Genomic DNA, 24,627 nt, shown 5'->3' with positions numbered 1-24,627 from the left:
GCTTGTCTGATGGAGTGGATTTACATGTAGTGCCACTGCCCGTCCATGCCCATGTTCATACCCATACCACCCATTGGCCCTGAAAGGAGGAGAACAAACAAGAACACATTGAAAATGGTACAACTCTAACGTCAATCTCTACAGATGCAGGCCATCAGAGTTTTCTGCAAGTGTGTAATGTACATTTTGTGTGTGTGTGTGTGTGTGTGTGTGTGTGTGTGCATTCATGTCAAACTGAAACCTGCTATAGAGATGTATGAGATCTGATATCTATGTGAAAGCAAGCAAACAGCCTGTATATTACATGGAATGTTATCATGTTTAAAATGGTAACTTTGAACATCATGAAGCTCCAGGCAGAGGACTGATTATTGCCACGTACTAACATGGTCAATCTACAGTTGCTTCTGTAGACTGCTGTAAGCAAGGGTGATTAGTTTAAAGGAACAGTTCACCCAAAAATTCTACCATGGCTGAAAGCGCTAAAAGCGTTAGCGTGCACCCCATCTGAAGCAGGTGGACAAGCTCGATTGCATGTCAAGGGTGAACATTACATCTTTCCAAATAAAGACTTAGATTACAGCAGAAGCAGCTGTATGGAGCCATGTGATGTTCTACATTTTAAAATAAGTCCCCAGCTACTTCAGTTGTTTAGGAGAATGCTGCAACACTGTTTTGCTGTGAAGCTCCAGACTGACTTTCCATCAGCATGGGCGAGGAGATAATGACTGAATTTTCATTTTGGTTGAATTGTTCCTTTAAAGTTGGACTGTCAGGCTAGACTTACTGGTTACATGGATAACTTCTCCTGGCTCTATTACACTTGTTGCCCATATAATATTAGTTTCTCTTGTTACTCAGTTTATTTGACTTTGTTCACTGAAGATTAACTCAGCTAATGAGGTTAGCTTTGCCTCCACAGACATCTTTTGAATATTGTGCTCCTTGTTTAATGCTTTACAGGCAGTTGTTTTGTGTCCTGCACAAATAAACCAAGAACCAACCCTATCATTAGTTAACAATGTTGATATTGGACAAAAACACTTTTTGTACATCCAAGGCCAACTCACTTAACTGGATCAGGTTTGTAAAAGTTTCAGTGGTTCATAAACCATATTAATTGCTCGTCTATGACAGAAGGCTACACCTCCACACCTTTACTTGTAGATCATGAGGTGCACAACTGTCATCATCATAATTCTTGGTGATAGGGTCTCTGAGAGAAGCTTACTTTTATTTCATTAGTAATGACAACTGGATTATGATGATTCTGCTACCAGAAAAATACACATACATACATAAATAAAAGTGTATGAATTGTCAGAAACTCAGCTGACCTCAAGTAGAAAATATTCAGAGAGATTTTTCCCTTGATGGTTTGACAAAGTTAAGAAATTACTCACCTCCAGGTCGGAGACCCATGTGCTGCTGCCCATCAAGAACAAAGCCTCCCATTGGCTGGCCATCTGGACTGTAAGCTGAACCCTGACTTACTGTGAGAGGAGAGGAGAAACAAGACTGTCACAGTGAGCAACGCAATCTCTTCTCTGAATTCTCTTTGGCCTGGCTCCCCTGATACATAATCTGTCTCTCTTTTCTGACTGAACACTGAATGAACTGCAGCTTTACCTGCTCTGTTGGACTGGTCGATCATAGGCTGGACTATTCGCCTCCTTGCATTGATAAACCTGGAGAAAAAGAACAATATCATGTGAATTGGACACAAAAACAGGATGCCTTTTGTAAAACAAGTAAAAACAAGGATCATAATTCTTCTGAAAATGCTAAAAAAAAAAAAAAAAAAAGAAAAGAAAGAAAAGAAAAAAGTTTGACATGTTTTCCCCCTAAAATCTAAAGAGTTCTTCTGAAGATGTGTGTCTTTGTTCTGTTCCTGTCCCTCACTGGTCCACTTGTAATAATTTAAAAAGAAGGATGCCCCATTCATCATCTAAAATATCCAGCATTTACAAAAACCATCAATGTCATTTGGCAGCTTTTGAAGAACTGGAACCCCACTGTGTGTCTCCAGGGACTTGATGAATAATCATAGTTTATTCCTATTGACATAATCTGGGGCATTAGGAGAAAATCACATAGCTTAAAAAATCTATTGATTTGGGTGTTGCCCTGTAGCCTCAGGCTGTGATGAGGCTAACTGCTTTGCCAATGTTTTGCCACTGATACATCCAGCAAAGAGACAGTGAGGCGGGTTTGCATGCTTTGATATTGGTATTGGATATAGCCTTGACTAAAGCCTGTGGTCGTCTTTACGTGTGGATTAGAGGTGGGCAGCATTGTAATTAGGCCTGTTAGAAACCCGATTTACTTAAAAGAAAACTCTTTGGTGGATTTTGCAGGGGATTAGAGCAATGGAGCAATGTCATCTCAATTAATCCGAACTTGAACCCCGTGCAGGCTGCTCACAAAATGATGACATCTAGGACTGTATTGTGTAAAACTACATCCAGAACGTGTGACTGTTTGATTGGAGCTGTCTCCAGCTAAGCTATCTACAAAGGCAGCTCAGCCTTAAAATGCTTTAATCCTTCATGTCATACATGTCAAATGAGGTTGTGAGGAATCGTCTTTGACCCTTAAACCCTGAGCTGTTCCCCACACTTTTCATGCCCTTTATTCACAGGCCCACCAAGCACACTATGTATTGTTAAATATAGTTATTTTCAAGATACATATTTTAAATGTTATGTAGCGTTCCAGTGGTACATGTGTCTGACAGGAGTTTAAGGCACCTAATCAAATCTCTCCATGTCATTTTTTTAATTTTTATTTTTTTTACAAATTTAGGGAAAATAGATGTTTGACCGGTACACTTCCAATTAGGTAACACTTAATAAAATAATAAACCTCATTAATAAATGATGAATGAGTGTTGATTCAACTTTAGTTATTTGACTGTTAACAAACAATGAAATGCTCTAAATCATTTATAAGCAATTGTAAATGTTTAGAAATATCAGTTGCAACTTTACAATAATAAATCGCTCAATAAATGTTTGACAACACATTTCCTTGTTATCTAACTGTGAAATAACTATTAACTAAAGTTTAATTAACTTTTACTTTACCATTTATTAGTGATGGTTATTATAAAGTCTTACCAATACCATTTTATAACAGGCCAGCTGAACTTTCAGAAAACTGAAATTTCTCCATAGGCCAGCACACAATTCACCATAAATAAAGGACTATGTTTTAAAAACTGAATAATGAATGAATGAATATTTTCTTGGGTTTGGTACTTCAGTGAATACAAAACTAAAATATCTGGAATTAAAGAATGTCTTTGTTCTTTATAACTAGAACCAAATGTCATAACTATTTCCGGTAATCTTCCTTTTTTAATTACAAGGAATTGCAGACCTGTAAATTAAGTCGTACCATAAGTTAAGGTTATTTTCCAAATTCAGATTGTTTTAATGGCATGACCATAACAAAACCCAATACTGACAAAGTATTTGCGCTGTATGATTTTATATACATTTTGAACAATGTACTGATCTTTAACAGCACAAGAAAGCCCAGTGCTTGATGAACAAACATGAAAATAGTGTGAGAAGAGAAAGGAATCACATGAGCAAATTATTGATTATTATTGTTTATCTTCAATTTTTCAATGTCTATAGCTACTTTGGTCTGTCAAAAAATATTTTAAGCAAACCGCTGATACCAAACACTTGGATTACTCAGAAACTAAATATGTTCATGAGCCAAGAAGGAGAACATCTGTAAGCAGCTATATGGACCGTTTGTTTAAATGGCATCAGAGATACACCTACTGCTAGAAAAAGTAAGTCCCACTAAATCCAGCAATATGTTTATACAAATAGAATATTCACTCTACTGTCAGGTCAAATCTTTTTTATAAAAGGCATTACAGAAACCAAAGACACAGATTGTGCGTGCATGTGTGAGTAGTTTTGAGAGCAGTCAGATTTTATATGACTATACAGATGTACAGCGTGACTTACCAGTTGTTCACTTGAAGGATGGTGAGGCCTGTGTCTTGTGCTAGTTGCTTTTTCTGTTCCTCTGAGGGGTATGGGTGCTGTGAGTGACAAAAAGAAAATCAATAAATAAAAAGAATTACAAGTCAGTCTGCAGCCAGAAACAGCTTGCATTCATTTAGAGGCCTCCGCGTTCAGAGCTGACTGAACCCTAAGTGCAGGCTCTTGTACTTCAAGGTAAAACTCCCACACAGGAAGTGCATATTCTAGTCCAGTCGCTCCCATGCACAGTCATTCCTGGAAGTGAGTGCACAAGCCGACTGTGGAAAAACATAGGCTGACCACAGTTTGGCCCCCTGAACACTACAGGCTAAAAGCGCGTGCCATTGTGTGACAGTATTTGACATTATTTGACATTGCTTGACAAACGATCGGGTGGGATATAAACAGGCACAATGGTGGCTTTTGTTTGGGGCCACGATAAGGCTAGGACCCCCGTCACCCCCAACCCCTCCCCGCCTGGCTTCATCGCCCTGTCCTCCAGCCCCGGTCGTTCCTATGGCTGTGTGTGTGTGTGTGTGTGTGTGTGTGTGTGTGTGTGAGCAGCAGAGGGAGGAGGGCGGCAGATGGTAGACAGAGGTGACCTGTGTACTGAGAGCTGGGTTGTAGGCCAGTCACCATTCTGCTGCTGTCAGGCCCACAGCCGCCTCCTGTGGTCATCAGTGAAGGATGAGCTTCCAAGCACTTCATTTTAAACTGCCTTTCAGGGTTAGTGCACACACACACACACACACACACACACACACACACACACACACACACACACACATTTATACTTATACACTTGTGAGGACCCTTATTGACATTTCCCATCGCATTCAGTTTCCAAAAATGTCCTCACCTCCAAGCTGCACAGATACACACACACACACACACACTCATATGCACAATATCACATACGCACTCTGTCACAATAACAGATATTCACTGAATGATTACTGTAGCTAAAGAATTTACAATAATGATATTATTGATAACTCTGTGTCCATCTCCTCTGACATGATGTTTTACCACAGTACCGTGGTAGCAGCTAGCTAGTTACTGTCTCCTTTATGGTCAGTGGCAACCAGTGTTAAGGCGCATTACCATCACCCACAATGACAAACGCTGGATTATTTACGCAATATTATGTGTATTATTAACATGATATCAGTTTCATTTTTAAAATGTCACAATTATTGTCAATACCGATATCTCATGACACCCCTAGTACACACACAGACAGACACACACATACATTCAAATCCAACACACAAACAGACAGAACGCACCAATACCAGTTGTGTAAACTGGTTTAAAAAAAATGTATGTGCACATTAAAGTGAGCACAAATGCTGATAGGAGCACGCTGTCATGCACAGAGGTTGTATTTTGCTGCGAAAAAAAAAATCTCTCTTGTGTGCTTGGCAGTCTTTGAAGCCAGTGACATAACGCACACCCACACATAACGGGTTGTTTTCAGCAAGTTTTATTTTGAAAGCCTAACTGGACATTGCATACATATTATTGCTAACTTGACCACGGAGCCCTTCACATAGGTAGAGGGTCAGAGCTGCCCTATTTGACGAGTTGGGAGGGACAGTATGCTGATGAACAACATCATGCAAATCTTTTAACTCAACTGAGAAAACAATCGAATTTCAGTTGACTCTGACATGACACCTGTGACCCTCAGTGGATTCCAGGTTTGCTTCCCAAACTCAAACCTTGCGATCAGTGAGGATAAATGTAGGGTTGCATGGAAACCAACAGTTATGGCCGGGCTAATGGGCCGATAATGAATAATATAATGAATCGAAACCTTTCACAGCTGCTTTCTCTATAGCTTCCTCAGAAGGGGATCTTTTAAGGGTCTTCAGAATGGACGACAAAAGCAGGAGGGTACGGCTAGCGGTGGACAGAAGCCACCCCCACCCTCCACCAACAGCCTTCCAATCGCGGGCCTCACACTGCAACCTCTGACAAAACATAATCCTGCTCCTTTCACACCCTCAACGACTGATGAATGCTTGATCGCTTGGGTGTTGCAATAGGCCTTTCAAAGGCCAAAGTCCCCTTGCACACTTTTTATAGGCACATCCTGCCACGGCAAACACTTGTGCTTAACAAATTAGGCCTGAAAGGGGATGGGGAACAGAGAGGGGATAATTCAATTATCCTTTTTTATCTGGAAAATCTAAAGGTGGGCTTTGGAAAGGAAGGGATTACTCTGAGTACAGGACCTGTATGGGCCTTTTACAAACTAAACAACTGAGGGGTTATAACACATCTAAGAGTGGGAGAGGTAGAAAAACCGAAGAGGCAGCAGCAGTGATATCTTTTGGACCTTAGATAAATGGTAAAGCTCTTCTGGTGGGGACTTGCTCACCCCCTCTTACAGAGTTCTGAACAGAAGGCTTCTGATGTTGATTTCTGTACAAACCCTGGCCTGGTGTTTCAAAAAGGACCTTAAGATGTGAGTACGTCTTTGCTCCATTCTCTTACAATAGACCATAGATGAACTTAGTTTCAATATGCCTTTGGGAATTCTAGCCTGGGCTCATTCCTGGGTGAAGAGGCATCATTTCAAACAACTGTTGCCTGATGGAGTGGCTGGGCTTGGACAACATTCATTTCTAGCATTAAACGGAATCAGTGTAGGGTTGCTGCTGCAGAGAAAGAAAAAGTGTTGTGTTTGAAGTCTATAAAAAGCCACAGCTGGATGTAGCTTGTATAGAAAAGAAGTTTAGCAGGATCTGGGATAAACTGCCTTACCGTAAGGTGCTGGAAGAGCCATGCTCTCATTATATTTGTGGCCACTTTGGGGAAGATGCCTCGTTTCTTCTGCCTCTTCTTGTCCTGATCATCCTCGTCTCCCGTGCCCGGTGATGCCAGACTGTTGTCGAGGCCGTCTCCTGCGATCAGAGACAAGAGGAGTCACGTTACGAGAAAGCTTTAATGTGGCCCCGTCGCCTTCATCCTCCTGCACGAAAACGTGCCACGAAAGGGCAGAGAGAGAAAGATTACATTCCCCCAAGATTCTTCCTCTCACCTCTGCTTGACTCCTCGGCCACTGGATAACGAAGAGAAGTTTGTAGTGTGGGAGCTCAATAAAACCAAGAGCTATTAATTCAATCTGAGCCACGCGTTTGACATGAGGCAATGACTGCAGGAGCTGTGCGCCTGACATGAAATAATGAACGTTGAAGCTGCAGTCGGACTCAGTGCAATGTGCTGTTAATGTATATGTGACCTCTGTTTGAAATAAGACTAATGATTTCCTTCTAAGTAAGATGAAGGAAAAACAAAAACAAGACAGGCCTGTGAAGTATGAACCTGATAACATCAAACCCTTTAGCCGTTTGAAGTCAGAAGTGAGCCGTTCATTTGGGGTACTGAGGCAGAATGAGGTGGGTGTGGGTGGGTGGGTCAGTAGGGCGTGAAGCCATCACCCTTACGTTCCCATGTGTTCATGGGAACCCCCCCCCCTCCCCACACTGTCCGTGTTGGATTGTCTGCAGCCCAACGTCATAGCGGGCTCTCGATCCTGCCATTAGCAGCATCCTTGTTTGATTTCAGCAGGAAGCTGCTGTGGATCAAGGCAGGAGGCTTCCTTTAAGATGAGATTTCCGCCCCTGCTAGCTAACTCTCTCCATCTCGCAACACAAGGGACACTCCGCTCCCTCTCCCTTTCTGCCATTAATTGTGCATCAGCCGAGATGATTTACTTTTAACAGTGGTGGTTATTTTTCTTGCCCTCAGGGCAGAGAAGCCTTGAAAGCCTGCCTGGAGGGCATGTGAATAATGCATCTGAGAGACTCCTCCCCCGAGGCGGGACAGGAACCCTACTTTTCTTAAGATTTGCCCTAGCATGTCTTTTTGTTTTTACAGATGCATCAATCAAATGCGCCTATATGAGCCATATTCATGCATAAATATTTCAGCTAATGAATATTGACATTAAAAAGGAACTGTTCTTGGGTCGGGGCTCTGGGGGTTGTGGGAGTTTTGACGGATGGTGTCCAGCTCTGAGTCATGGGAAGGGTACAGAGTTCACATTTCCTCTGTCCTCTCCTCTGTACTCTGCTTCGTCCTCCACTTCTCCTACAGCCTATCGGTTAAGTTACTTCTCCTGGCCAGGTGGCAGTGGGGTGGGGGCTACATCAATGTACACAAAAATGCTGACAGACATCGCAGTTAGCAACTCTTAAATTGACATATTTGTTTGAAAAATGTTTACAGTGTCCAGTAACCGCACTCAAGCCAGTGTCTATTTATGAGTTAGGGCAACCAGAATACCAGTTCTCATCAAGAAATCAGCTAGATGAACAAAATGTCAATTAGTGAAGAGAAACAAAATAGCAACTTAGTCTGATCAGAGTGCAGCATTGTAGCAAATGAACACCAACAATTTAAAAGAAAGTTGCCGATGAATATTACATAAATCAAAGAGAGGCCTCACTAGTTAAAACAGAGAACTAATGACTTGAGTTATATATTTGAGTGCTACTGTAGTATTTTTAATCTTCAGATCATAAAGCTATAGTTTGTATGTTGTAACAAAAAGCATCATAAAAAGTTACAGAAAGAGAGAAAGAAAGAAAGGAAGAAAGAAAGAAAGAGAACAAACAGGACTCGCTCGGCCTAATTATATCTAAGGAAGGCTTGCTGTTCTCCCCTCCACCCACCCTCGACACCCCACCCTGGTCCACCTCCTCTCCTCTCCTCTCCTCATCCCTCTTTTTTCTGCTCCAGAGAGGGGAAAGCCGCGGGGCAGATCCTCTGCTACACTAATCGCTTCTGACTGTTCCCCAGCAACTCGGCCAATCTAACCAGTGTGTGACGATGCAGTCTCAAAGTCGTACACCCGTGCAAGTCTCCCATGCCCCCCTTCTTCTCCCTCCACCCACCCCCCCGTCCTTGCTCCGCACTGCCTGCCAGTGTCTGCACGCGTGACCCCAGAGGGGGTAGGTGAGGGGGGTGAAGATGGAGGGGTGGGCATTACCGCAGGGATGGCTGGAGTTTTGCCCCAGGGCTAAGAAGAAAAACACATAAAAAAACAGCACCCTAAGATATGAAGAGAAGTCTTCCTCTCCTTTCTACCCCCTTCTACCTCTGCTACTCTTCTACGCTCAGCTCAGTTCATCCTGTGATTTTATACTTTTATGCGGTTTTCTTTCTATTATGCTCCTCGCTGCTTTGAAAACATTCCGAAGCCAATAAGATTTTGTGAACAATATAGAAATCTCCATCTCACATTGCAACATTTGTCTAAGTTTGTTCATGAATGACGGACAGCTTTTTTCAGCAGGAGGTTATTAGCATGACATTGAGCCAAATACTGTAGCGACTCTGAGTCTGACTTGCTTTATATAACTGTGGCTTAAAAGAAGTTATGTGCCACTGGGCTGATGATGTTGTATGTGTTCTGTATGTCAGACTGTTCGACTCCCACATTGCTGTATTTAGTTATTTAGCAAATATTTTTTTCTGTATGTATCCTTTTTCATTCTAATTCTCATTTTTACTGTGAACATATTCATGTGCATGTATGTGTTCATGCATTGTATTCAAATAAACTGCTGAGCTTCAACCTGTGAATAAGCGCTGGCCAAGAATACATATAGAAATAATTGTTACGAGGCCATTTGATCTATTATTGAGCTCTAAAAAGACATTATTTTAAATCTGCCTTTTCAGCGAGATCATTTAAACTGAGCCTGATTCAAGATATTGGCTCTTAGCAAGATATTACACATATTTCAGTTGCTTGTGTTCCTACGTAGTGCAAGGTTTTTGTCATGTTTTTATTATTTTCAGTGAACAGTCCACGCAGTCTCTTTGTACTGATCAGATAATCTTGACATTTGAAACTATACTTTTTTAATGTATGTTTAATTTGGTGTCTTATCTGCTGCTCCACAGTCTCAGCTCAGGGGCCGTTAATGTCGGTGGACGACGTGTCCATAAGACAAAGTGCGTCGCGGCTAGCAGAACTGATTGCAGCACTCCAAGCTGCATCAGTGATGCAAAGCCAGCGTGGCCTGTCTAATGAGCTCAGCGGGGCCCTGATCCATCATCAGTGACACCTTGCTGCCCCTCCCCTCATTAGACATGATACACAGCTCTAAATGAAGTAGTCTGGAAGGTTTCCAAGACGGGGAATCCTCTGTGTGAGAAGGTAAACATGACAATTAGAAACTGTTGATGGGGAGATGCATCTGTTTTAAGCTGTGCAGTTTGCATGCTGGCAGCACCAAATTGCAGTGAGCGGTAGATAAGTTGTACACACAAGAGTCAGTGAATAGAGAAGATTTCTATGGCTCCTGGAACACTGTCTGCATCCAGTGGAGGATAAATTTGCATTTCAATATTAGGTCATTAATCACATAGCTGGCATTGTAAGTGCCCGTACATGACTTGGGAAAGGTGCACAGATGACTGAAGTACATGTACAGTATATTGGCAAAAGTGTCATTTGGGCACAGGGACAATTTAAATGTGATGACAGGGCATGATACCTCTGTGTTTCTACAGAACAGATGGTCTATTATTTGGTTTTAAAGGGTTGGTTCATAAGAACTGCAATGAAAGACATTTCATATATGATCCCAAAGAAATGTCAGTTTTTTTATGTAGATAGATATACGATATATTTTCTTAGCAAAAGAGCCAGAGAGTAAAGTCTTGATGTCCCCTGACCAGCAACCCAATATTCAATTAGAGTAATGTTATAGGTTTATATTTATATACATTAGATTGTCCGCTTTCTTCCTACCTCTTATCATATTATAAATACTCTTGTTATTAAGTTTGCCTTTTGGTTGAAAGATAATGAAGTGTTTCATCCGATTAGTATTTCACATGTGATCACCTCTGAAGGTCTGATTCTAGAATCACGCCTGGTGCGCACCCCAAGAAAGTGAAAAAAATTAAAAATCTAAATTGTGATGCAAAAATAATACAAGCATAGATAGGTACAGAATATACGTTTCTTATAATCTGGGCGAAGTGAACCTTTAAGAATAAAATATGCATGTTATTTGTTCAGTAAAACACTAAGTCAGTAACGTCTTCTTCTCTGTGAGAGCAGACACAGAATGTATAATATCCCTTGCCTCTGCATCCAGCGTTTATCTCTCTCTCTGTCCCTCTCTTACATTGTCTTCCCCCTCCCTTTCTAAAACATTTTTGAGATCTGCAGCATGACAGATGCTAAAGGACCATCGCCCACGGTGAAGCTGTGATGTCACTGGCATGTCAGCACCTCCACCTCACATTCCTTCCTCCTGACTCCAGGCTCTGGATGTGACAAAAAGATGCAACACATCCTGTTCCTCACATTCCATTTCTCAACACAAGTGTGCAGGATCTTTTGGAGTCACCCCCACTGCCTTTTGTTTTATTTCCTTCTTTGTGATGGACATTTCAAGCCTCCTCCTTGTCCTCCCCCAGACCCCTTTCTAACATTTCTGGGAGAGCTCAGTCCCTTTAGCTGTGGTCAACAGCAGTCACCCTGGGGGTTGAGCTATCAAAGACAGCCTTCTCTGCATATCACACAGTTTACAAGGCAACAACCAAAACCTGGGAGCTTTCAGAGGAGCAGGCAGCCACGAGCCAAACCACCAGCCACACAGTGGATGGATCATCTAGCTGTGGTTAGCCAGGGCTGGAAGCCACATCGCCACCACTTCAGTGTTCCCAAATGACAGTGGATTTTAAAAGGTTTCGTCGGACCATGGAGGCATGACTAATGACATCTCACTGCATGAGGACACCACAATCACTTCCTGTCTTCTGTTTGATTGTCATTAAATTTAATTTGGGTTTTGGTTAAATACTGAAAAAGCAATTTATCAATGGAAAGTACATTAATATTGTATTTTACCAACTGCTGTTATATTCAATTAGGGCCAGGATATATACATACATATATCTATATAGATATATATATAGATATATATATATATCCTGACATGAGACTATGTTCTTAGAATATGTATATCATTATATGGTGATATGAGTATTGAGATAAGTGTTGTCTTTTCCTGGTTTTAAAGGCTCATTACAGTCATACAATGATGTCATTTTCTTAACTCACCAGACTGTTCTACTTGTTCTAGTACTTGTCGTTAGTCATTATATCCACATTACTGATGATTGTTAATCAAAAATCTCATTGTGTTAATATTTTGTGAAAATACTAAATAGTCCCTACAATATTATGACACTGTCCATATTGTGGTATTTGGTCAAAAATATTGTGACATTTAATTTTGTCATCCAGTCCTAACATTATGAAGTGCTTTTGAGGAGGTTTCAAAATATCAAGATATAAATTGTGTATGAGCTATAAAATATTGTAATTTGATTCTAAGGCCCTATCGCCAAGCCCTATATTCAATACAAACTTTTCTTGCTTATGATAAATGCTCTGGTTAAGGTTAGTGGAAGGATGTGGTACTTCTTCAGCCTGCTGCTGTGTTTCCTGTATACAAAATAATGAATTAATGATGATATTGTCATGGATTTCAGGATGGAAATTCAAATCATATTTTGATACATCCACCAATTTTATGTTTACTCCTGCCAGCAACCATACTGCTGACCAATGGGGAGATGTCAGAATTATCTAATATAACTTAGAGACTATATTGGAAGGGACTATTCTTCTCTATATGCCAACCTATGTCCTTTACACTTCACTAACAGGGACACTACTTCCAGCACTGGCATTAAACAATGGCTCTGGATGTTATTTGTACAATGACATTTGGCCTAAATCATCTTTCCCAAACTTAAACCAAGTGTTTTAGTTGCCTAAACCTAACAAAATGTGGGACACGGGATGTCAACCTTGGTCTCTGATGTCAAAGTCTTGAGCTTTGTATGGCCAACCATCCTTCTCAACCACCACCCCATGACTTTGTGCAGAATAAGAACATCACATTTCCTGGACTGGATGAAAAACATTGCCAGTCAGTATAATCCAGGAGCAGTTATGTTTCCTCCATCCCTCCATTCTATGATGTCTACTAATGCACATTAGTTGCAAATGAATATAAGGAGAATTGAGATTTCAAGATCAATGCATGCTCACATCAGTGTACCTCATGAAAAAGGTGACTGTCCTTTCCAAGTACTGAACTGATATGTATGACAATAGTAATACAGCTCATCTACCTCTAACTGTCCTTTCTATCCTCTCTGGTTGTGTGTTTGACTCTTCCCTGGCATGATAATAGCCTGGAAACAAGGCAGGGAGGCCTGGGGACAAGCAGCAGGTAGCATGCAGTAGATCCTGCAGCAGCAACCACAGCTCTGATCATTCTGCCCTCTTCTTTTCCTTTGTGCCTCATACATAAAGTGCTCTGTCCTTACATCCCTACGGGGGGCATTCTGCACCCCCATCCTCTATGCATTCTCTCCCAGGTCAAAAGGGCATGGACCTTGGGTTTTCCCCCCACTGTTGTTTAAAAAAAGCCCAAAGGAAAGGAGCTATTCACACAGTGGACTTTCTCAGCTAGCCTCAACTTACAACTTTCAAAAAGTGGATGGGTAAATTAAGATTTACAAAACAAACATGTCACACTGTCAGTGCGTCTTAGGTGAAGTCAAGAGGCCAAGATGATTTTCAACGTGTCGGGTGAAGAATCAAAGGAAGAGTCTTGATCTGTTTCTGATTGTCTCTTAATCCTCTGAGTTTGTCTTGTCTTGCAAAGTATCCTCCTATTGTTCTCATCAATGCTCTACTGCTTGCTGCCTGATGAGCAGAGGGTGGAAAGTTGCTTTAAAGTCCATTCTATTTTTACTGCGCTCAAAGGGGAGAAAAACAAAAACAAGCCATAAAACCCTTATAGCCTCCAATTAGCACATCAGAAATCACATTATGTGGTGAAACACCAGGGCGACACAAGAAGGAGCTGAGCAGGAAGGCATCAGAGGGAGATCGAGGCAAACAATAACAGCAGACAGGAGTGAAGTCAGAGGATCTCTTCATTGGATTCATCAGCGCTAACTGAGCTGAGACTGAAAACCTGCACTGACTGTAAAAGTAAGGGAGCCACAATTACACGGTGAATTAAACACTGATTGTCCTTTTGGTTTTCTTACTTGAAGACAGAGTTGAGATCCTTCTTATCTGTTAGAACCCTGCTGTGTCAATTTAAAAATGCAGAAGCATCAGTTCACATAAACTACTATTTTCTGATATGTGAGAGCATTCATTTGAAGAGCAACACTGTAGAGCATTATATATTGTACATTTTTTATACCGTCAACAGAAGTGTTTCTTAATCAAACCGGCAGCCAGGATTTTAGAATAACTAGTCCATAAATCAAATCAGCCAATTATATTTCCCATGGATACAATTTACTCTCACATATGTCTATATGCTGTTTCAAAAAATGCTCTACACTTCCACGACTAAATCTTAAATCCTTCTGTCTAGTTATTCATTTGGTTGGTGTAAAAAAAAGTCAAAGTTATATTTATTAGATTTAAAATACATCCCTGATTCCCATAAAGAACTTTGTGAAAAACGTAAATAGAAAACAGAATGCAATCATTTACAAACTAAATGTGTTTACTGACAACAGTGTTACAGTGTTCCTGAGCCCATGTGGTAATATTCGTTATACAGCCATGTGTTTGACAAAGTGTTGAACCTCGCCTCATCCTTGCTTGTGAACAACTGAGCCTTTAGATTACGCCCCTGTCATACCCAATCATGATCCTATCAGATGTTACTAATGAACCTGTTTCCCTGTGGAATGGGAGTATCCTACAACTTCCCTAGTCTTTAGCTGACCCTGTCCCAACTTGTTGCTGACATCGAATTCAGAATAACAATATATTTACAAAACTCAATGAAATTGATGAGCTAAAACATTGAATATATTGTCTTTTTATTTTTTTTAATTGAGTATATGTCAATACGGTTCAATAGATTATTACATTCTTCTCTGTCATTTTTACACAACATTCCGACCATTCTAAATCAGGGCTGTAATTAGAATCACCCAAGTCAGTACACACCTTGTGCATTTTTGGAAACTACACCCCCAGGTTGCTAAAACTCAGAAATTCTTAAAAATATTGAGGACATGACCTCACTGTCCTTAATGTTAGTTACAGTCTGTTCTCTATACTCTCTGACTCCCCCACCGTGTCTGCAGCACTCAGCTCAAAGGCACTTGGTCCATACTGAAGATTTAATCATTAAATAAAAAGAAAGGTCAGTAAAGCAAATGGTAGATGGTGGTTTTTATCAAATGTTACTCCAACATGAGAACATTTTCTGGAAACTATTCTCAGCGGCAGCTTGATTCACAGTAGGGTTATGGTTCAGGTAAATACCTGCAACTGCAGTCCTCACTAAACCTCGATTACCTGTATTACCTTTATCAGCACACTGCAGATAAAATGATCAGATAAACTTAGTGCATGAACTGTCTTCAGAGAACCCCCCCACCCCCACCCCCCAAGTCACCAGGCAGCAGTGGCCGTGCCTCAGAAAAGGTCACAGGAAAGTCAGAGCATTGATATGAAAGAGGATGAAAGAGGATGCAGGAGGCCTGCGGACGCTCTTACCGAGTTCACTGGTGTTGTCTCCACTCTGGGAGACGTGTCCCCCGCTGGACGGTCCCGGGGTGCCCACAGAGGGTGTGGAGTGGGCGTCATCCATGTCTCTCCAGGACGCTGGGTTCTGAGAGGTCAGGCAGAGGTCCGCACACCAGGGGACAGGAGATAAGGAAATGGGGAAGAAGAGAGGGGAAAATAGATGAGGAAGGTCCAGTAGGTCCAGTATGAGGTCCATTACGCAGTTTCCCAAGACACAAAGAAAGCTGCTTGGTATGATTAGCAAAGTAAGGCAGCAACCAAGTGAGACAAGAACAACATTACCATTCTTTCCAAGAGGGAGGTTTAAATATAGTTGCAGAAAAAGTAGGAACAGGAGTTTAGAGGACACTTAGTAACCCTGCTGCATGTGGTCCTCCTGTGCTCTGGCTGTTTCTGAAACTAATGTTGGGGAGAGAGCCTGTATTTATTGGGCTGATGGGCCTGGCCACTCAGACGGCTATAAGCCCAAACCAAACAGCAGATCTCCCTCTTCAGCCTCTCTGCGTCAGCTGTTTGCCGGATGGTGATCAGATGAAGAGCTCGGCAGATGACAACAAGAAGCGCCAAGACAATGGCGCAGTGTGAATGAGGCCTCTCGACGATGGCCCCTCTTTTCTTATCCAGCCACACAATAATTACTACTCCTCAGAGCACACAGCTACTCAAAGAGGTGCCATGTGTTTCCATGTTTATTAAGCTAATGAAGGTCTTATTTAACACTCCATCTGTTTAAACCCAATTAACAGGAATGGAGGATAGTGTACAGTCTTCATCAGTCTATGAGATTCATACACAGATGAGGAGAAATCTACCAAACATTTATGCTTATGTTTAACCTTTAACTGTACCTCACACTGTCACCCAGGTGACTCACTGTAAAGGCAGCTTAAACTACTGCATGAAACAACCAGTAGTAGCAACATGAGATGAAGGCAGCTATCAAAATGTACACAAAATGTTTTAGCAAACATTTTGAATGGAGGGATGTTTGATCAGCATCATCAGGTCAAACTCCACAAGGTTTGAGTTCAACACCAAGCAGTTGCCCAGAACATCACTGGTACCATCTACAGAGCATCAGGGACATCAGTGAAGTGAGATGTCTGCACAGAACCCAAAGATACTAAAAGACAACACCCACCCAGCCACAGTCTGTTCACCCTGCTGCCATCTGACAACAGATACAGAAGTATCTGCTGCCGTACCACCAGACTACTGCACACATCCTCAGACCTCCAATATAAAAAATATGTTTATTTATCTGACTAATAATACTATAATCCATCTATAAAATTTCTTGTATTATGAGTAGCAAACAGGGACTTCATCTCGTCACAATGACCTGTTGTAAAATTATAAAATAAATGAATTTCGAATGTTGAATTTTATCAGGAAATCTTGAGATTTGGCCCCCAGAAACCAGAGCAGTCCATCTTAATGAAGATCTATGAACACTGACCATGGTTAACAGGTATTGTCACTTTTCAGGTTCATGTAAATAAACTAGACAATACTGCCAAACTCATAATATGGAAGAAAATTCTACATAAGTGACTTCTGGTTTTGGTATTGTTCATTTTATGGTTAAAGAGATATGTCTATATAAATCTGTCTCGTGTATAGTAACATCCAAGTTTCAACACCAGGGCTCTGTTGCATGTCATCTCTCTTACATGAACTCTTCATCTTCTGTTCCAATAAAGGCATAAGATGCATAGTTTGAGCATTGCCCGATGCTGATAGTGAAGGTTTTACAATTATTTTACTGAACAAGAAATGTATATGTAAATAAAAATACATAAATAAAATAAAATAAAACATTTAGGAACACTAGTAATTATGAGCTGGTTTTTTTCTGATGAGGAAATTGTCGCAAAAAAATAATTTGACACATATCAGAAAAAAGCTAATGAATGAAAACAAATAATTGGTCTAAAATGTTGTCTTAATTGTTAGGTGTAATTTGTGTTTCAACCACAATCCCAACAAAGACATGAAGCTCTCTTTGTTCAGAGTACAGTTTCCTTTGATTCTGAGTGTATCTCGTATCTCACTGCACAGCTTTGAAGGAAAGGACACTTCCAATAAAATTCTTGAAAGAAACGCTGATTAAAACTGGAACCTGGTGAAAAAAAAATATTGTACTGCCAGATTTTTGCTCCATGTGACAAAATATAATGTTAGGATTCAATAGTGAAAATGTTCCAGGGGGAATTTTTAAAGAGAACAAAAGAGCTTCAGTCCCACCATGTGTATGAGCCGCTGCAGAAACACAACCAGTCCAACAAAACAAATGTAGAATTAAATGACTGTTTCACAAACCAACATACCTGTAACCTCACAAACACTCTTTTTAGCCTTGTGAATGATAAACAGATCACTCAGTGGTTAGCATGTTTGTACGTCACACAGCTGTGCATGTGTTTGTGTGCGGAAGAGAGCAGCACATCCATTATACAGCAGCCGTTAGGAGGAAGGCATTACAGCAGGAGAGTGTCCTGTCACATCAACTGGTGGCCTCAAACTCACACACACACACACAAACACACATATGCACACACGTAAATTGTGTTTTGCCGCTTGATGCAGGAAGCAGGTTAAGTACTGCACCCTGAAGAACAAAGAGAATGTAGGCGACAACCCTGATTCCAGAAAAATGTGAACGCTGGGTAAAACATCAATACAACAGAGTGATCATTTGCTAATCCTTTCTGACATTCACTCAACTGAAAGAAGTACAAAGACAATATATTTCATGTTTTACCTGGAAAGGCTCAGCCGCTCACAAGCAAGCATGAGGCGAGGTTTACTAACGTTTCACACAGTGGTTTTTGGAATCAGGGTCGTATGTTCACGATGTTTTCCACTGAAGCTGCAGCTCGACAATATTTTGTGCGACAATTCACATTTGAAAAGTTTCCAGCTGACAATATACTCATGGCAAAAATTTCACTCTCAGCCTTTTCTGGCCGTGATCCCCCCATTAGGTCGCAAATTTGTCAGACCCAATGAGTCGCCATGCTCGTAGGTGTTCTTTACACTGAGGACATGTCCCCACCGCTTCTTGAACTGTCCAATTTTGTGCCCATCACTTTTTAAAAGCATAATTAGGTTAAACTCTGCTGAAAATAGCTCGCACCAAGTACTGTTTACTAATAAATAAGATTAAATGAATTTTGATGTTCCATCATGCAGTTCTTTTCCCGCCATAAATATCCACTCTGACCTCACACTATCCCCTCGGTACATTCCCTTGAATCAGACATGTTGAAGACCGTTTAAAAATGTTTTTTTAATCGCAGCCTTTATGTCACCAACACTTTTGCACATTTGGATAGGGCACATTTTGATTTTTATTTTCAAGAGACTAGTGGGAGTCTTAAAATGTATTTACAAAATGTGTTATTTATTTACAACAAGTGTATTTTATTTCTATCAGTGGAACACTAATCAAACGCTGAATGAATCAAACTTTGAGCTGTTTATGGAGGAACTGAACAAGGAGTCTGCCTTTTGTCTGCACTGTCCAAATCAGTTTTTTCGTCAGTGCTGCAGCTACACTTTTGTGAATTGTGAATCACTTTAATATGTGAATTTGATTCTTACATGTGCCAAAAGTAGGAAGAGGCTGTGTATAGCACACAGCAGGGGGCGAGGGGGGGCTGGCAAAGACCCCCCTCTACAATAAACACCAGGCTGAGGGGAGCTGAAGCCCACAGCAAACACACTGGCAGCTGCATTCTGTGAAGATCATCATCGTGTTTGACTACTTTACTGTATAAATACTAAGAGAAATAAAGTTACAGACAAAATATAATTTAAACAACAAGTCTCAACCATCCATGGTGTGATTATTGTCAGCACAGAATGGGGATTGATAAAGATCTGTTTTATCTTATCTTATCTTATCTTATCTTGTTTTATCTCATCCTCCTCCGAGGCTGCCCAGCTCCCTCAGCAGGACTGACACTCCATCAAACAGCAAACAGCAGCAGCCCTCAGCATCGTTAAAGCCAACAAAAACTCGCCAAACCCAACAACTAGCCATCTTGTCTTATTATTTATTTTTTGCTTTATGACCTCTTAAAATGATCCTTGTCTTCTTTTTGCTCCTCAAATTATTTCATCTGAATAGTTTTGAGAAAAAATCTCCAGATTTTTCTTTTTTTTTAAAATGCAAAGAGCAATTTTTGGAGCAAATCAGAAAAAAATATATTTTCTGTTTTTCCCTCTGATCTTTTTTAATATCTTAGGGCCCTCACATTTATTAGGAAACCACTTGGATGGGCCCCAACCTGCAGTTTGGTCACCGCCGGTCTGCAGCATGCAGCATCTGTTAATCACTTGCTCTGTCTGTCTGTTTGCGAGAAGAAGGTAATCCTTTTCTCTAAATTGACTCACATGATCTGCGAGGTTGGTGGAGGATCCGGAGAGGTCGTCGAAGTCCGACTTGCAGACGTCTCGATCCTCTATCACCAGGTCGATGGGCATTTTGCCTTTCAGGCAGCTGATGTACCGGTGGCAGAAGTTATCACAGAGCTCATGAACCTGCGAAATACAGCTTTTAGATTCTGCTGAGCGGCAGAATAATAACATGTTACAGTAAGTGGGTGTGTTAGGTCCAGATATTCACCTTCTCTAATTCCAGGAGATGAAATCGTAGGACTTGAATCGCTTGAATCATCTAAAAAGAATAAAAATAACAATAACAATAATGATGATAATTATAATAATAACAATAACAATACTAATAATTATAATAATTATAACAATAATAATAATAATAAATAATGCATCCTCCAAATAAAACGGCATGATCATAATAAGACATGGCTTTAGGAAACGCTACAGTAAAGAGTGTGTGTTTATGCTGGTGACAACATAATTCACATATTATTTTTCTTGGATTTAAAATAAAAGCCTGTGAGCCGGGCCGGGCCGGGCCGGGCCGGGCCGGGCCGTCTGTGACGTAGCGCTGCGGGCGCACACCGCAGAAAACAGCTGGGAACCAAAGAGAAGCGCTCACCAGGTTATCCAGCTCTGGGTTGGAAGAAAATAAAGGTTTCTCTGCGCGGATCTGAAGGAGGGGAGAGAATGAAAGGCGTCAGCTGGATTTCGTTCTATTAATTTCAGAATAAATGAAGTCAGTCAAATCGACGTTAAACATTTATCTTACTGGCTAAAATGAAATCAGTTGTGATGTTGCGCTCATTTTCTCTTCACCTAACCGTGTGTCTGTGACTCCCGCTCCTACCTGTTTCGCAAACACGGCGATGTCTTCATTGAACGAGTCGGAGGAGCAGACGTCGCCTCCCGCCACCCCGGGCTCTCTGGGCGTGCAGGTCGCCAGCTCGCACTTCTCAAACACCAGAGCCAGCAGAGGGAATAAAGGGTGTCTGCAACACAGGCCCGGCTCATTGTTAGGCCTGTATGAACTATCGCCTACAGCACATCAAAGTAGCGGCAGATAACATTTTACACATTAAGCTCGCTGAGTGTAACAAAAGAAAAGCTGCCACAAATATTTAGTTATTCTTCCTTAATGCGCCGCTGCAGATTATTTCATCTGTTCCCTGGACAAACAACCTGTTCACTGACTGAGCTGTGAGGCCCTCCGTGTTTCTCTTGCTCCGGCAGCACACACAGATCCAATTGGAACTGCATCGAATATGACTGAAATGACTTCATCTTATGGACAGAATTATTTCTTTTTTGAAGAAAATATTTGATAGGGAATGAATGTGAGATGTCTCTCTGCTTACAGCTTAAGTAAAATAAATAATAACCAAAAACATGTTATTGATAATTGTGTCTATCGCCCATTAATACACATGTGCACAGTATTATTCTTTATCCACACCCGTAGATCTGGTCCTTGTCTCTCTTCAGCGCGTCGTTCACGGCGCTGCCCATGCTGCTGGGCATGATGTTGTGCGGTGCGTGGGCTCCGTAGTGCTGCGTCGGGTGCGGGGGCGGCCCGTGGTTCAGGTGGTGGACCTGGGGCAGGGGCCGGGGGGCGTGCGGGTCTCCGTACATGGAGGTCGGGACTCCCACTCCGTCCATCGCGCCTCCGTAATGAGCCAGCTCATCGTACTGAGGGAAAAGTTGGAAATGACATTAGAACATGTGGCGGGAGGGAAAAACAAAGTTCCCATCTCAAGTAGGCTACCACCTGGGAGACGTTTAATCTATAATGTGACTGTATTCAGTTTAAATGCATTAGACGTGAAGTGCACATTGATTATAGTCTTCAATCCCTGGCTGGATTAGTTCTTCACATCACCATTTTCATGCATGTGTTTACCTCAAATGAATCACTTGTATCCGGCGTAATGATGTAAAAATGTTGTATGGTGCAGATGTTAACTCTTGTTCAAAGTATTTTAATCATGAACATTCAACAATAATCTGTCACATTAGACGTACCCTTTGCGCCATCTCCGTGCGCAGTTTCCAGGCGTGCAGGGAAGTTTGGTGTCGATAGGTATGTCGATGACTTTTAAATCCAACAGGGAATTATAATCCTGGCGTGTTCTTTGGCTTAAGACGAGTCAATAATGATTCAAATCAAGGCAAAGTGATGAAAAAGAGCATCCGTCCTCACATTACCACGGGTGCCAAAACGCGCAAAAGCAACTGGCAGCTTGGTTTCCTGCGGTTCTTCAACGAGGGGATTAGTGATAATGTGTCAGGTCTCAGTGTTTGATGTTAGTTCCGAGTTGTCCCTTTCACAGGAATGCACTGACGGTCCGCGGCTTACTCCTCTGCTCTCAGTGTGTCCTCATGTCCATTACTCTGCGCGCCGACACGCTCACTGTCCGCCTGTCGGCTGTGGAGCCGCTTATAGGAGCGCGCTGTGATCTGCAGGACACGCTGATGACGGAACGTGGAGGAGCAGGGTGGGAGCGACCAGCCAGCCCCTACTGACACCGTACAGTGTTTGTAAACGGTGTCTTCCGGTCTTTGCTTTCAAAATAAATCCGGACGACGACTAAACCTTTAATGATATATATATATATATATATATATATATATATATATATATATATATATATATATGGCCGTGACTAGCTGGTCATTATTATTTAGTTTTTATTATTTGTCTACAAATATGCAGAGCAATAGATGAATGGATCTTTGAGTTCATTTTCACACTGTACATTTGAAAAAGAGACACTGACTGAATTCAGTGTACTCTTTCACCTAATAGTGTTGTGTTGAAAGACAGTTTGTTTGTTTAGTTTGTCTAGAAAGAAAAAAATCATCCAATGAACATCTTTCTCTTCTCATTAACATTTCTTCACCAAAACTACAGAGTGCTCCTTTAACACACACACACACACACACACACACACACACACACACACACACACACACACACACACACACACACACTATCTATTAATGGTCAACAGAAGCAGAGCAGGGTGTATCTCACACAGGGCATCAAATCCAACAAAACATCAAAGTTAGCATCGTGTTTCTTCCAGCAACTGATCATTGTTGTTGTTTTTTTAATATTTCCCACAATCTGGAATTGTCAAGACACCAAAAGAATTATTAAAAGATGAATTTTGTTATTCAATTAGTTGATATTCTTGCTCAAATGTTAATGGAACATATCAACATTGAACCTTGTCTCTGTGAATTTGTTCTCCCTTTGTTGTTATATGAACGTTATCTTTTTATATTTGCTTTGCTGTTATTGTAAGGCGCTGTGCAGGAGATTTAGTAGAATGTGCACACTGGCATTAAGAAATCTGTGAATGTAGATTTTAATATGTTGAAACTGCTGTAAGACCCTAATTTTAATTTTGGTTGAATGTTATTTTGGAGTAACCTTTTTTTTTTTCAATTGCTGACAGGTATTTGTCAGCAGTGAAGCCACTTCTTAAAAACTCTTCATAGAGTCTGCATTACCAGCATGCATCTTGGTCTAACTGTTATTGTGACCTCCAAAACTCACTCAAAGCACCACGACACTTCATACATGTCTGAAAATTAGCTCTATTGGCCATAACACTGACAACAAAGCACACACTGTCATTCATAACACATAACACACATTCATAACACACTGACCTAAAAAAACACTAACGACAGGGAGCATTACATACTGTACATGAAGAAATTTACTGTAATCTTTGAAGCCTGATTGTTTTTTCACATAAGTCAGTATTTCATGTCAGAATAACATCTTTTCACTTTAGTCACTGTACTGGAGTTGCCTGTTCACACATGAAGCAGACAACAGGAGACTGTCCATGTCGATGCATTTTCACCGATTGACACCTGTGTAGAGCGTGCAGGAAGAGTAGGAGGACCCATCTGTAACGATGACTGTTATTGCCCTGATATCAACGTCACATCAGCAAAATCAACAAAGCAGTTTATGTGGGAAAGGGACGACATACAGCAATTTGCTTCAATGTCCTTTATTTTTTCTTTGCATATAGTTATTTAGTTGTGGTAAATAAAAAGGTGAAACAACAAACACATTCCTGAAACTCCAGAGCTGTAATAATTATTACAAAAAGAAACATCAGCAACATGTAGTATAATCATTCACACTGTACAGTATGGTGTGGGTTCTTTCAGCTAAAAACTGCAATCAGCTGTCTTTGGAATTATTGTAAATATTCTGTTAGTATGTTGTTTAGTATGAATTTGATAAATGTGCTGAAAATATAAAGTGTTTTGCAGGTGGTGGAATATGAATGACAAAAGAGTTCATGGATTTTGGAGAATGTGTTCATTGAATGAATTTTGTGTGAAAGCAATGAACAATGATTCACAGCATGGCCCACATAGACTTCTGCTTCTCCGACTGTGTGCACAGTTTTGACCAATGAATGTAGCAATCAAAAAAAGCTATAAGACAAAATATTGAAGCAAGGGAGCTCTTGAAGCTTGATGGTTATGGAAAAAATAATTGGTCGTTAGTGTAACACCAAGTACACAAGTATATTATTATTTTTGCAAGATAAATGAGTTTTCTTT

General features: G+C 40.9%; 1 protein-coding gene across 6 annotated transcripts; it reads right to left on the bottom strand.

Annotated features, from left to right (window-relative positions):
* Window positions 1-20: 20 nt before the first annotated feature.
* On the bottom strand, window positions 21-22,065 carry meis2b (Meis homeobox 2b). Of its 6 annotated transcripts, none has more exons than XM_073493076.1 (13): window positions 22,054-22,065; window positions 21,488-21,720; window positions 20,882-21,023; window positions 20,654-20,704; window positions 20,261-20,311; window positions 20,029-20,175; window position 19,084; window positions 15,598-15,705; window positions 6,780-6,919; window positions 3,990-4,066; window positions 1,630-1,688; window positions 1,404-1,493; window positions 21-79 (listed from the first exon to the last, which is right to left on the bottom strand). In XM_073493076.1, exons 1-13 carry the CDS (start codon window positions 22,063-22,065, stop codon window positions 21-23), a joined length of 1,170 nt encoding a protein of 389 aa, XP_073349177.1. The 6 variants fall into 6 exon arrangements, with proteins under 6 accessions (XP_073349177.1, XP_073349179.1, XP_073349180.1 ...); XM_073493078.1 differs by lacking the exon at window position 19,084 and having other exon boundaries at window positions 1,404-1,485; window positions 1,625-1,688; window positions 15,598-15,712; window positions 21,488-21,582; window positions 21,625-21,720; XM_073493079.1 differs by lacking the exon at window position 19,084 and having other exon boundaries at window positions 1,404-1,485; window positions 1,625-1,688; window positions 15,598-15,712; ... (2 more) ...; window positions 21,488-21,582; window positions 21,625-21,720.
* Between the last annotated feature and the right edge of the window lie 2,562 nt (window positions 22,066-24,627).

This window comes from Pagrus major, chromosome 22, assembly GCF_040436345.1.
Source record: "Pagrus major chromosome 22, Pma_NU_1.0".
NCBI classification, from domain to species: Eukaryota; Metazoa; Chordata; class Actinopteri; order Spariformes; family Sparidae; genus Pagrus; species Pagrus major.
This window is presented reverse-complemented; position numbering and strand designations above follow the sequence as displayed.